The sequence below is a fragment of the Globicephala melas genome, chromosome 8 (assembly GCF_963455315.2).
Source record: "Globicephala melas chromosome 8, mGloMel1.2, whole genome shotgun sequence".
NCBI lineage: Eukaryota > Metazoa > Chordata > Mammalia > Artiodactyla > Delphinidae > Globicephala > Globicephala melas.
Window position 1 is genome coordinate 24198499 of NC_083321.1, and position 12536 is coordinate 24211034.

Sequence of the window (12536 nt, forward strand, 5' to 3'; positions counted from 1 at the left end):
ACATAGCCCTCTCGGATGAGATGACAGCATGGTGGAGAGCATGATGAGGTGCCTGGCGAACCCAAGCCAGAGTGGACTTTGACAGGTCGGGCTTGAGCAGCCAGGGAAGGCTTTCTCCTGGGGGATCTGGGCCAAGCTGGAGTGAGGGGTGGTGGGATGCAATGGAGAGGAGTGGGGAAGGCATTCCAGGGAAAGGAGATGCTGGGGGCAGGAGCGTCGGGGCGGGACAGTCGGGCGCGTGCTAGGACAGGTATGCTGCAGCCGAGCTCAGGGAGGCGACAGGCTGGGTCCTGGCATCTCCCCGAGGTGCCTCTGTCAATGCAGGCTATGGGGCTTTCATCCTGGGGGGTCATCATCTTCCTCCAGCAGTGCAGTGGGGAAGACCATGGACACTAGCCTCAGACGGACCTGGAGTTTAGCCCTCCTGTCATAGCTGTGGCAGCTTGGACAAGCACCCCTCTGAGCCTGTCCCCTCACCTCTAAGATGTGGGAAGAAAGTACCCGCCCCATAGGGTTATCGTGAGGCTTTCACATCAGGCACATAGTAGATGCTCAATAAAGGTCCGTCCAGTTTTGTGTTGTTGATACGGTGATGATCATCCCTGAAATCTGTTAATCAGCCTCTTTTGATTTGGCCTCTTTAGGTGCCTGCAGTGGGGAGGGGCCAACACAAAAAAAGCAGTTTCTCCTTAGAAGGCTTGTAGCCTGGTTTACACTCCGAATCATGTTCAGATGTGTGGAGAAAAAAGAAGTCAAGCATGTGCCAAGGGGAATAAAACAAAGCCAGATTCTCACTCGGTGGCAGCGGGCTTTTCTCTAAATGTTCGGTCCTGTTTGTTCCCTCAGCCTCAGTGTCTGCAGAACGATCTGTGGGTAAAAAGGCCTCTCACCCGTGATTAATCTCGGGCCATTTCTTTATCTCTGGGCACTAGGCAAGGATTTATGAGGTAAGGAGATCTTGTCTACACACAGATAACCTAATAAGTAACATCGTGGGGCTCCAGACAAACGCTTGCCAGCATCCAGCTGTGGAATAACACTTTCCACCGTTGCCTTTGCTATTACTGGCCACCGAGGAGATTCCCCGCCAGGGAGGCAGCTCCGTTAATCGCCCACCTAAACTCAGGGAGGGATTGGGCCTCAGCTTTCAGAAAAGCTCAGAACTGCTCACAGCACGAGATGTTAAAGTCAACCTCTCCACCCTCCGTGAGATGCCTCAGGGGAGAGCTTCGCAGCTGAGGCAGACCTGGGTTCCAGCTGAGTTCATCCTCTTACTTACCGTGTGACTGTTGGGCAAGTTAATCCCCTTCTCTGCTTCTCGTCTGTGAAGTGGGGACAATAACAGAACCTCCCTAATAAGGATGGTATGGTCATTAAATGAGACGATGCATGTAAGTCACTTCACACGGTGATTTACCAGCACAGGGCCTGGGGTGGGTTTGGATGTGGCAGTGTAACATAGTAGCAGTGGTAGTGTTGTGTTATGTTAATTAGTTAGCTTATCCTTAGTTAGCTGTACTAAGCACTTTATACATAGTAACTCATACTCTTTACAACAACCTAATGAGGTAGGTACTGTTGTTATTCCCATTTTAAAGATAAGGAAACTGAGGCACAGAGGAGTACAAGTAAGTTGTACAAAGTTTACAGCAGAAGTAGCCTTTGCACCAGAGTCTGGCCATGGGGCCTGTGCCCTTTGCCCTTCTGGCGACCTGTAGTGCTCATGGAAATGTCCCCTCCTCATCCTTCAGGTGTCATACGTCCAGTGGGCCTAGGAGGGGCAGGTTGTCTTGTTCAGCACAAGACACAGGATTGTTCAGGATGAGCAGCTGGTCAAGCAGGAAGACCTGGATCTGGTTTCTGGGGCAGACACCTATGGAACACGTGTCCTCATGTTCTGTTTGCAGACAGTTTAGCATCTGCCTTTGGTTCATGTAGGGTATGACGCCGCTGATGTATGCCTGTGCTGCTGGGGATGAAGCGATGGTCCAGATGTTAATTGATGCTGGAGCAAACTTGGACATCCAGGTGAGAAAGCCCCCAAGGGCTGCACCGGGCTCCTAACCCAGCAAGAGAACACCCCAAGGTCTTCGTCATCCATGCTGGCTGTGATGCTATGGACAACTAGACGTGTCTCAGAGGACTGAAGATGCAAGATGCACAGAGATCACAGTTAGCAAAGAGGGTTTTTCCTCAAGATTTGAACTTTCTGTCAGAGAGGAAGTGAGCTCAGAGGGGAGTCGAGCAGAGAGAATGGCCATAATTCTGTTACTGTAGCACCTTTCCCATTTTATCAACCTAATCCCCAGCCATCCCCACCATCCCCAGATACTTCTGGCTCTACCTCCCTCTGAGGCATAAAGTGTTCCCTCTCTGCTGTCTCTCTGCCCAGGGCAGACATCACTAATTGAACATCCTTTTGAGCCTTTTCCACAGGGTACTCCAGGCAGACATTGCCAATCGAATGTAGAAAGCTCTTGAGTTGACTCCTAGTCACCATCCCTGCAGGGCTCCCCTTAGCTCAGGTGGCTGTGTCACCTGCCCAGGAATGTCACTGACCTAGGAAACACTGATCATTTGTGCTATTTTTCCAGGTTCCAAGCAACTCTCCCAGGCACCCCTCCATCCACCCTGACAGCCGGCACTGGACCTCACTGACATTTGCTGTCCTACATGGACACATCTCTGTGGTCCAGGTGAGCTCCTGCCAGGTATGCAGCATGCCCTCATCTTGCTGGGTGGGTTGAGCCCCAGGCGTATCCCCAGCCTTACCTGTGTGAGCAGCAGCCTGGAGTCAGACACCAGAGGCGCTAGTTAACGCTAGCTCACTTGGTCAGCAAAGACCCACCTGGTCTGCCTCCAGGAGCAGGCTTCAGTGTGAGGATACATGTGAGAATTTTAGGGAGCAAGACACAGGCCCAAGTAGTACCAGGCCTGCCTGGCGTCTCTGCATCTGTGGGTGAGTCCTGGGGCGTGCTGGAATCTGGAATCTGTGCAGGTGTGCTCCGTTTCTCTCCTCCAGTAATCTTTCCAACCCTTAGCTGTTTTTACTGCCTCATGAGTTCTGCCGGCTCTATACAGCATGCTGTCCTTCCGGTTCTGCCCCTCCCTGGTAGCAGGCGTAGTCTCTCAGCTCCCCAGTTCCTGAAAGAGGACTCAGATTGGCACAGCTCGCCTGTCAAGCCAAGCCACACTGTGCCCACCTTGGTCCCAGTAGCTGTGGCTGGCGTGAGGAGGGGGTTCAGGCCTAGAAGTGGAAGCCGTGGATGGGGCATGGTGACACTGCCACTCGGCTCCCAGACTCCTTCACTCCTCAGGCCACAGGCCCACAGGATTCCAGACTCCTTCCTGGGAGTTCGTATTCCACCCTTGCTGTCTGCTAGATTGTGGGGCCTTTGAGACCAGGAGTCGTGTCCGGCCTATTCATCGCTGTGCACCCAGGCCTGGCCTATAGGAGGGATGCAGTAAATGGTGGTCAGTGGGCTGACTGCCACATTCTGCCTGCTTTTTGGTGCGCGTCCTCCTAAGGCCCTGAGTAGAGTTCCACGCTAGCCCAGACTGGCCTGCAGGGCTGTGCCCTGGACTCACCTGGACTGGTGCCCATTTTCACCCTGACGGGCAGGCCTCTTCCTCTTCCACCTTGGCACACTGGCTCAGGCAGCGATGCCCTTTCTGCCTGACGGGGCCTCCTACCGACAGCCGCCCCCATGCTCCACGCTGTGGGGAGGCTGAGAGGTCAGCCTGGGCCCCTCGGACCTGGTCTCCAGGTGGCGGGGCCGTGGTGTTGCCTTAGCTGGCCAAGCACGGGCTCTGAGGGGGCTTTGGTCTCCGGAAACCTGGGAGGGTTGGAAGGCGGCTCCCTCCAGAGCAGCCGGTCAGGAAAGGTGAGATGGAGCTGAAGTCACCTCTCGGTGAAGCAGACCCACCCCTGCCCCAAGGCAAAGCCGGCCGGCTCAGCTGGAGCTGCTTGGTATCTGTTAGCCCTGCCCCATCTGTCCCCTGCAAGACTGGCCCTTGCTAGAATGGGGAGAGGCCACCTGGTGTCCCAGACAGTGAGGTTCTGCCCCAGCCCCACACTTCCCAGCCTTGGGTAGCTCACCGAACCTCTCTGATGAGAACCCTAAAAGCCACTAGTTATTGAGCCCCTATGGAGAGGTGAGCACCGTTTCACTTCATCCCCAGCAAGGCTGCAAGGCGGGCCTCTTTTGCATTTTCCAGATGAGGAAGACTGAGGTTTGGGGAGTTGAGGTACCTGCCCCAGGTCACCCACTGGTCTGTGGCTAGCACTGGCACTCAGCTCTAACACCTCTGCCGTTCCCACTACCTCTGCTGCTTCCAGAGCCCCAGTTTCCCCCGGTTGATTGGGGGGTGGTGCCTTCTTTTCTGCTCATCTGTGTGAGTTCTTACAAAGATCACTGCAGCCAGTTTGTAGGAAACTGTTTGAAAGGGAGAAATAGCTCAGAGGTCCCTATAGCTTAGGGGCTTGGTCCAAGGCCACAGGAGTGGAGGTGAAGATTCTAGACACTTAGAGCCCTGAAGGTAACCAGGAGTTCTAAAATTCTGGTTGCCTGGACGCCCGGGTGAGCCGGTCCTTGGTCACGTGCCACAGGAGGGAACTACAGGCCCCTCCCCAAAGCCTCCCTGCACGTGCCCCAGACACTCCCTACCACGTGCCACAGGAGGGAACTACAGGCCACTCCCCAAAGCTTCCCTGCACGTGCCCAGACACTCCCTACCATGTGCCACAGGAGGGAACTACAGGCCCCTCCCCAAAGCCTCCCTGCACGTGCCCCAGACACTCCCTACCACGTGCCACAGGAGGGAACTACAGGCCCCTCCCCAAAGCCTCCCTGCACGTGCCCCAGACACTCCCTACCACCTGAAGTGTCTTCCCTGTGCCCTGGCAGTTGCTGCTGGATGCTGGTGCCCACGTGGAGGGCTCGGCAGTGACCGGTGGCGAGGACAGCTATGCAGAGACACCCCTGCAGCTGGCTTCTGCAGCCGGTAGGTACACCGCTGCCCTGCCCAGTGAGGGTCCCCTACTGCCCCACGGGTCCACCTGCTCCTCCCCACGGTGTCACCCAGCCTGGCTGAGCTGCACACGCAGATCACTGTGGCGAGCCTTGAAGCCCCTCCTTCTGGGTCCCAGGGGCTCCCCTTCACCCCATCGTCAGTGTTTCTGCCACACTCGCTGCCCAGGCAGGCCCAGCAGAGGGGCAGTGGCACGGGCGGTGGAAGCATCCTCGGTCCACCTTGTCTTCCAGGGAACTACGAACTGGTCAGCTTGCTGCTCAGCCGGGGCGCCGACCCCCTCCTTAGCATGCTCGAGACCAACGGCATGGCCTCCTCCCTCCACGAGGATATGAACTGCTTCAGCCACTCAGCCGCCCACGGCCACAGGTACCCGCCCGGGCTTCCTGCCCCGTGTGCTGGGGGGCGTGAAGCAGGCTCTCAGCAGAAGAACTAGACCTGGAGGGCCTTCCAGAGGTGGGGGCTGGGGTGGCTGCACGCACACCAGCCGGAAAGACGGGGCTTCAGGCAGCTCGGGGGCCCCAGATGTTGGAGGCCCGGAGACGCTGGGCTGCTTAGAGGTCCTACAGCCAGTTCCCGGCAGACGTGGGACTAGAGCAGGCCCTCCCATTCCCCCGTGAGGCTCTCCACCCTGCAGCCACCCAGGACCCCATCCCTTCCCATGCCTGGGGTGCTTCTGCGGTGCCTGCAGTGGCCTGGGGTGCTAGAGGCTTCCACACAGCAGGCAGCTCCACCACGAAGATGCCACTGGTGGCTCTGCAGGAGATCGCGTCTCGCTCCGGGAGCGGATGGTGGACCTTGCTTTGCGGGGGCCGGGGCTGCGAGAGGGCAGGGCTGAGAGCAGAGCCGTTAGGCAGCTGAGGGGGCAGAGGGAGACAGGGAAGAGGTGAGTAGAAGGTAGAGAGGGCAGGCGGGACACCTGCTTCCCGTCCTCAAGCCCAGACTGTGCCCTTGCTGTGGCCCACTCCCTAGCGTGCTTCTCCCCCCCGCCCCCCGCCTTCTGCGCCCAGCCCCCGCTCTCACCCATCTCCACCAGCCCTGCCCTCAGGTACCACCTCGCAGGGCACGGCCTCCAGGCCTCTCTACACCGCCCAGTGCCTGCGTTTCCCACCCCTCCCCACCGCTGTGGCCTCTTCACCCCGCGTGGAGTTGCCCCCTGCTCATCGGCTTCCCACTCTCTCTCTGGAACACGGGCTCCCTTGGGTGGGTGTGGTGGGCGCTCACCGTCATGTGCCAGCTCACGCCAGACCGGGTGCTCTGTTAAATTGCTGAACTGGCAGAGCTACAGCAGGATGACCCAGGTCCCTCGAGGGGGTCCCTGCCGGGCCTCCATCACACAGTAGGGGAAGGGGTGGGGGAGGGGTGGCCAGGGCCGCTGGGAGGAGGCTCAGCCCCAGGTGACCTGTGGGCCTGGCCCTGCTGCAGCCTGCCCAGAGCCCCAGCCTACAGGCTGTGACAGAACGAGCCTGGGGCTTGAAGCTCTGGGTCTGAGTCTTCATCCTGCTCAGAGTGACCGTGAGCAAGACGTGGTCATCGCCCACGAATGGCGAGGTTCATGGGATTGCTCAGGTTAAACGCAGCGGTACACGGGAATATGCTCCGTCGAGCATCCCGTGTTCCACACGTCTGTGTATGTTAATGAATTCAGTATAAAATGCGGCTCCACTGCATTCTTACTAATGGAGGGAAAGTGAGTACAAGCATGTCCTATGTTTCGGACACGTTTACATGTGTCAAGTTGGCTGCTCTTAGGAGGACTGCTAGGTATCAGGCTCTGCATCTGAGGTCATCACATTGGCCTCACGTTAACTGGGACAGCATGATGCTGACGCCCTGTCCTACAGATGACAAAGCCGTCAGGGCTCAGAGAGGTAGAACAACCTATCCGAGATCACACAGGATGGCAGAACCTGCTTGGTCTCAAAGCCCACGACTTCTCGTCACTACATGGATGGCAGAAGGGAGAGGTCTCCTGCACCTTCCCCTTACTCCCCAGGTGGCCAGGGATGGGGGTCGCTGGGAGCCCTGGCCCAGCCTGCCTGGGAGGGGAAGACCGTGAGCCTTTGTGCCCACAGATGCCCCGTAGCTGCCCATCTGGACCACGGGCCGCCAGAAGGCAGCTCAGCAGGCGCCGTCCGTGGCGGGAGCCTCAGGCATCACCCTTCGTCCCTTTACCCACAGGAACGTCCTGAGGAAGCTCCTGACGCAGCCGCAGCAGGCCAAAGCAGACGTGCTGTCCCTGGAGGAGATCCTGGCTGAGGGCGTGGAGGAAAGCGATGCGTCGAGCCAGGGCAGTGGCAGCGAGGGGACCGTGAGGCTGAGCCGGACGCGCACCAAGGCCCTCCAGGAGGCCATGTACTACAGCGCGGAGCACGGCTACGTGGACATCACCATGGAGCTGCGGGCACTAGGTGAGACCTTGCAGCGTGTGTACCGGTACACACGCACATGCACGCACACACACACTCACTCACACACAGGCTCTGCTGCTCCTCAGGCCAGGAGAGGGCCAGGTAGCTGAGTGTAGGGCGGGGCTCAATTCCCCCAGGCCTGGTGACTGACAGCCAGGACAGGGGCTGCCCTGAGCCTCAGACAGTCCTCCGTGGGGATGTGTCTCAGAGCCTCACCCCAGCCCTGTGCCCTCAGGTCCCCCAACCTCCCTGGTCAAGTCCTGGGATGTGTAGCTCTGGGAGCATCTGTAGCACTAGGGGTCTACATTTCTGGTCAAACTAGATGCTCTCCAGTCCCTCAGCCAACCTCCCCACCTCCTTGGGTCTGCAAGCCTGCCGACCTCTCCTTCCCTCCCGGGAGGCTGGTCAGACAGACAGACTTGGGTGAGAGCCTAGCCCTGCCACGTTCGCTGGTGCTGATGACTCTCCTCTGTGAACGTGGTGTCGTCACGTGCAGCCCAGAGCCCAGTGCCAGCTCACCATCAGCACTCAGTGCACGATGACTCTCCCGGGGGCCATGACACACGAACGCCCGGCGCTGGGCCAAGGCAGCGGGAGGCCACGTGGCCCTGCTGTGGCAAGCCAGCCTCAGTGTTCTTCTCTGTGAAATGGGCTCCTACATACAGTCGGTCAACCAGGGATGCTAACGTTACGCACGTCGTCTTGGGGGGTAGGGAATGCCATCGGTCCTTTTTTAACCCATGGTGAGGTGGGGGAGTAAGAAGCAATCCCTCTAATTATCAGAAACATCACTAGTTACTGTCGTGATGTTTACAAAGTAGTTGTAAGTTGCCCTGCGGCCCCGCCGGCACACTCCAGGGAGTTGGCAAACTAATTACGTGGCACTGGATGTGCATAAACAGACCAGGGAGCTGGGCGATAGGACGGGGTTGATTTCAGGCTTCTAGACAGGCAGGGAGCCCCTGCGTCCCCAAGCACCCTGCATATCCTCCGGGTATCCGAGTCTCCCGGGCTACCCCTCGTAATTATAATGGGTCCTCCTCCATAAGTCAGTCCAGGGCCCAACAAGGCGTCGGGCCAGTGTGGGTGCTGGGATTGCGCTTGAAGGTCCCCAGGCTGAGCTGTGGATTTTCAGAGCTCGGGCTCCCTGCACTTGGTCCGGAGGCATTCCTCCACCTCATCTGACACGAACCCGGGTGCCCTCGGATCTCTCAGGGAGGCCCGTCAGTGTGAACGGAAGCTTTGCTTACTGGCTACACCGAGGGGGCTGGGGGCTGCCCCCTGCTCTGCAGACACTGGGCGCATCGCAAGAGAGCCTGCCAGGAAGGGGTTCATTGGGAGGCGGGCTCGGTGGCCCCCGCAGGGAGCGCTCTGCCCAGGGGTGACTGCTGCCCTTCCCCTGCCCGGGCCCAGGCGTCCCCTGGAAGCTACACGTCTGGATCGAGTCTCTGAGGACGTCCTTCTCCCAGTCTCGGTACTCGGTGGTGCAGAGCCTCCTGCGGGATTTCGGCTCCATCAAGGAGGAGGAATACAACGAGGAGCTGGTGACCGAGGGCTTGCAGCTCATGTTCGACATCCTCAAGACCAGCAAGGTGAGTGTCTCCGGGCAGGTCCCTGCCCCAAGCTCAGAGAACCCAGGCTCCAGAGCCCACGGCCCCAGCAGACCATGGGACGGACACAGAGACGGACGCATAGGAAGACAGACACAGGGACAACCCCTCCCACGGACAGATGGACACAGGGACCTTCACGCACGCGGGTGGTTGCCCACCCCACATGCAAACGCGCACCGCCTGGCTGCAGAGGCCGTGGATCTGTCTGGGCTGGAGCCCGGCCAGAAGAGCGATTTGGGGAATCAGTGTTGAAGGGACAGGCCTCCCTCACCAGGCCACCTCCAGGAGGAGCAAAAGGCAGCGGCTGCTCTGATCCTGGCCTGGACTTCTGAAGTTGGCCCGATGTAGCAGGAGCTATAAACAGACGGCCACGGGATGGGGGATTGAGCTCATGGCCCCTCCCTGCCTCTCCCCCCACAGAACGACTCTGTCATCCAGCAGCTGGCTGCCATCTTCATGCACTGCTACGGCAGCAGCCCTATTCCCAGCATCCCTGAGCTGCGCAAGACCCTGCCGGCCAGGCTAGGTGAGGCCTTCCCCACCGGCCACCCGCGCTTGCCAGGCCTCCCTCCCCTCCCCTGCCATCCCCTCCCCTCCCCTGCCCTCCCCTCCCCTCCCCTCCCCTCCCCTCCCCTCCCCTCCCCTGCCCTCCCTCCCTCCCCTCCCCTGCCCCCTCCCCTCCCTCCCCTCCCCTCCCTCCCCTTTTCCTCTCCCCTCCCCCCTCCCCTCCCCCCTCCCCTTCTCCTCTCCCCTTTTCCTCTCCCTCTCCCTCTCCTCTTTGGCCTGGCCTCAGTTTCTCTGCTCTCCACATTCCCCACCCCATCTGCCCCCGGCACACATGTAAGAAACCCCTGGGGGCAGGCTCCTCAGTCACCCCCTCTCCTTCCCTACTGGCAGATCCTCACTTTTTGAACAACAAGGAGATGTCGGATGTGACCTTCCTTGTGGAAGGAAAGCTGTTTTATGCACATAAAGTCCTGCTGGTGACAGCTTCTAACAGGTAGGCAACCCGGATAATGAAGTCTCAGCTGCCGGGAGGCTGGGCAGCTTCATGTGGATACAAGGTGATGGACAGGATGGAGAAGAGCCTCTGCCCCCCACAGGGAGGTCACAGAGCGCGGAGGCCCCATCCGCCCCACGGCGGGCATGGGACAAGTTGACAGAGGGACAGTCGAGATGGGACCCAGAGTTCTCCAGGAGGAGCTCTGAGGCTGTATTCTTTCTGGCCAACTTGCTGCCTTTGATTATTAGAAAACATAAATGTTCTGGCACGAAAGTCAGTTTTCCAGCCACAGGCGTCACAGTCACTCATCTAGGGGGCAGCAGGGACAGAAGGGGCCCAGCCCAGCCGTCTGGACGATGTAAAACGTCACTCGCCAAGAATTATTTTGAGAGCACAGCAGTAATTTCTAAAATGCTCCTGTGCCCTGGTGGCCAGTCAGGTGGTGGACGGTGCCGTTGCCACATGGCCATGGAGTGAAAGTCACGTTCAAGCCCCGTCCTGTCTCATCTCCTTGGCTCCAGGTTCAAGACACTGATGACCAATAAATCAGAGCAAGATGGCGACAGCAGCAAAACCATTGAGATCGGTGACATGAAGTACCACATTTTTCAGGTATGTGGACCTCAGTGCTGCACGCTTCTCAAGGGATGCCCCCTCCCCCCAGGAGCCCCACCCTGGCTTGTCCGTCTTGGCGGGAGCAGCCGTGAGTCGGTAGTAATCTTCCCCTCCGTCCCCAGTGCCTTCTGTGTTTTGCTGAATCTCAGTGGTCAGGTTGGAGCATCTAGGTTTTTCCCAGGCAAAGGTAGCCGTTCCATTGTGACTTTGTAGCTTCAGAGCCTGTCTCGTGGGCCCTGAGCTCTAACCACCGGGTGAGGGGTCTGGGCAGACTGACGGACGTGTAAGGACAGGCGCACAGCACACGTGCAGCATGTGAGTCCTTGCTCCCCGGAGTGAGCTCCTAGAGTACAGGCGTTGCCTGCGTGCTTGTTGGGAATGCAGAACCTCAGGCCCCACCCCAGACACCCCACATTTTAACAAGACCCCGGTGGGTGGAGGGTGACGTGCGCGTGCGCTGGTGTAGGTCAGTCACTCCTCCCGAGCATCGGACCCCAGCCATGCCGGCCAAGCAGAAATGGGTATGGTGAGCCCATCCTGGGTGTGGAAGATCAAGGTCAGGGCTTTCGATCTCTAAGCTGCCGAGAACCTCAGAGGCTGCATAATGGAAACTCCACAGGCTGGCCACCAGCAGGCGGGGTCTGCAGGAGGAGGCTGGCTGGGGTCTACGCTGAGCCCTGGTGGGGAGCTCCTTTCTCCAGTGATCTCCAGGCTGCAGGCATGACCCTCAGGGGCTGAGACTGAGGCCAAGAGGCAGCTGATGGGTGGGTCCAGGACCTGGCCTTGCACAGGACAGGCTTGTGACTTAACGGGAGAGATCACAGCCTCACAGAAGCATTAGGAGCCACCATCCACAAGGGTTTGGTCCCCCTCATGTTCCCTGTAGTCATTCATTTAGCATTTAGTCACTTACAGGCACCGTGGAGACAGTGGTAAACGGGACAGGGACCCTGCCCTCCACGAGACAGGGTTATGAATTAATGGTATAGGTGTGGTGGGGAAGGCACTGGGAGAGCAGGACGGGGCATCTAACCCAAAGCTGCGGAGGAGGAAGTTTCTTGGAGGACGAGGGCAGCCAGCCAGGTATCGGGAGCTCCAGGTAGAGGAAGAAGTGCACGCAGGGTCTGAAAGCCAGAGACCAGGAAATGCCCTCTGGCCTAGTCCCGGCAGCGATTCAGAAGAACATCCACAATGAGGCTGAAGCTGCCCCCAAGAGCCACAGCATGGAGGGCCTGAGCTTTAACCCAAGGACAGATGGACGCTACTAGGAGGCCACCGTCATCACAGACACTTAGCCAGGCGTGGTTCCAAGTGCTTTGCCCCTGTTCTTCAGTTAAGCTTCCCAGCACAGTCCTAGGAGGTACAGGTGTGTTATCCCCTCTTGGTAGATGAGGGGTCACAGGCACAGAGAAGTTTGGTAACTTGTCTAAGGTCACAGAGCTGAGAAGTGACAGAGCCAGGATTCAATCTTAGGATGTGTGGAATGGTCCAGTTTGCATTACCTCACTCACTCGGAAGGGGAGGAAGGGACCGGAGGGGGCGTGACTGCAGCCAGGGGACCAGATAGGAGGCTGTTGAGAAATCCAGCTAAGTGATGATGGTGACCAGGTAGTGGCAGCAGGATGGAGGGAAGTGGGCGAGGGGAGAGTGGATGGAACTCGGTGACTCATCGGGGTGGAAGACCCAGGGTCTGGCATGGGGTGTCTCCCCTCCCCCCTTTTCCCGTCCCTTGAGCCAAATTCACTGGGGAGAGGAGCAGCTCTAGAAACTTACTTGGCTAAGAAGCCCAAAGTCCAGGTGAGTTGGAGCATGAGGTGGGGTCAGGCTCTGACACAGGAGGTGGGTCTGAGAAGGGCAGAAGGG

General features: G+C 58.6%; 1 protein-coding gene across 2 annotated transcripts in view; it reads left to right on the top strand.

Annotated features, from left to right (window-relative positions):
* ABTB2 (ankyrin repeat and BTB domain containing 2) overlaps positions 1 to 12536 on the top strand; it is a 181988-nt gene that overhangs the window by 163225 nt on the left and 6227 nt on the right. The window contains exons 6-14 of one of the 2 annotated variants that reach the window (XM_030864748.3): positions 1939 to 2028; positions 2595 to 2711; positions 4908 to 5004; positions 5265 to 5400; positions 7213 to 7442; positions 8856 to 9034; positions 9476 to 9581; positions 9953 to 10055; positions 10580 to 10670. In XM_030864748.3, coding sequence (XP_030720608.1) covers positions 1939 to 2028; positions 2595 to 2711; positions 4908 to 5004; positions 5265 to 5400; positions 7213 to 7442; positions 8856 to 9034; positions 9476 to 9581; positions 9953 to 10055; positions 10580 to 10670 — 1149 coding nt within the window. The remainder of the gene's footprint in view (positions 1 to 1938; positions 2029 to 2594; positions 2712 to 4907; positions 5005 to 5264; positions 5401 to 7212; positions 7443 to 8855; positions 9035 to 9475; positions 9582 to 9952; positions 10056 to 10579; positions 10671 to 12536) is intronic. The other variant, XM_030864749.3, reaches the window with a different exon arrangement.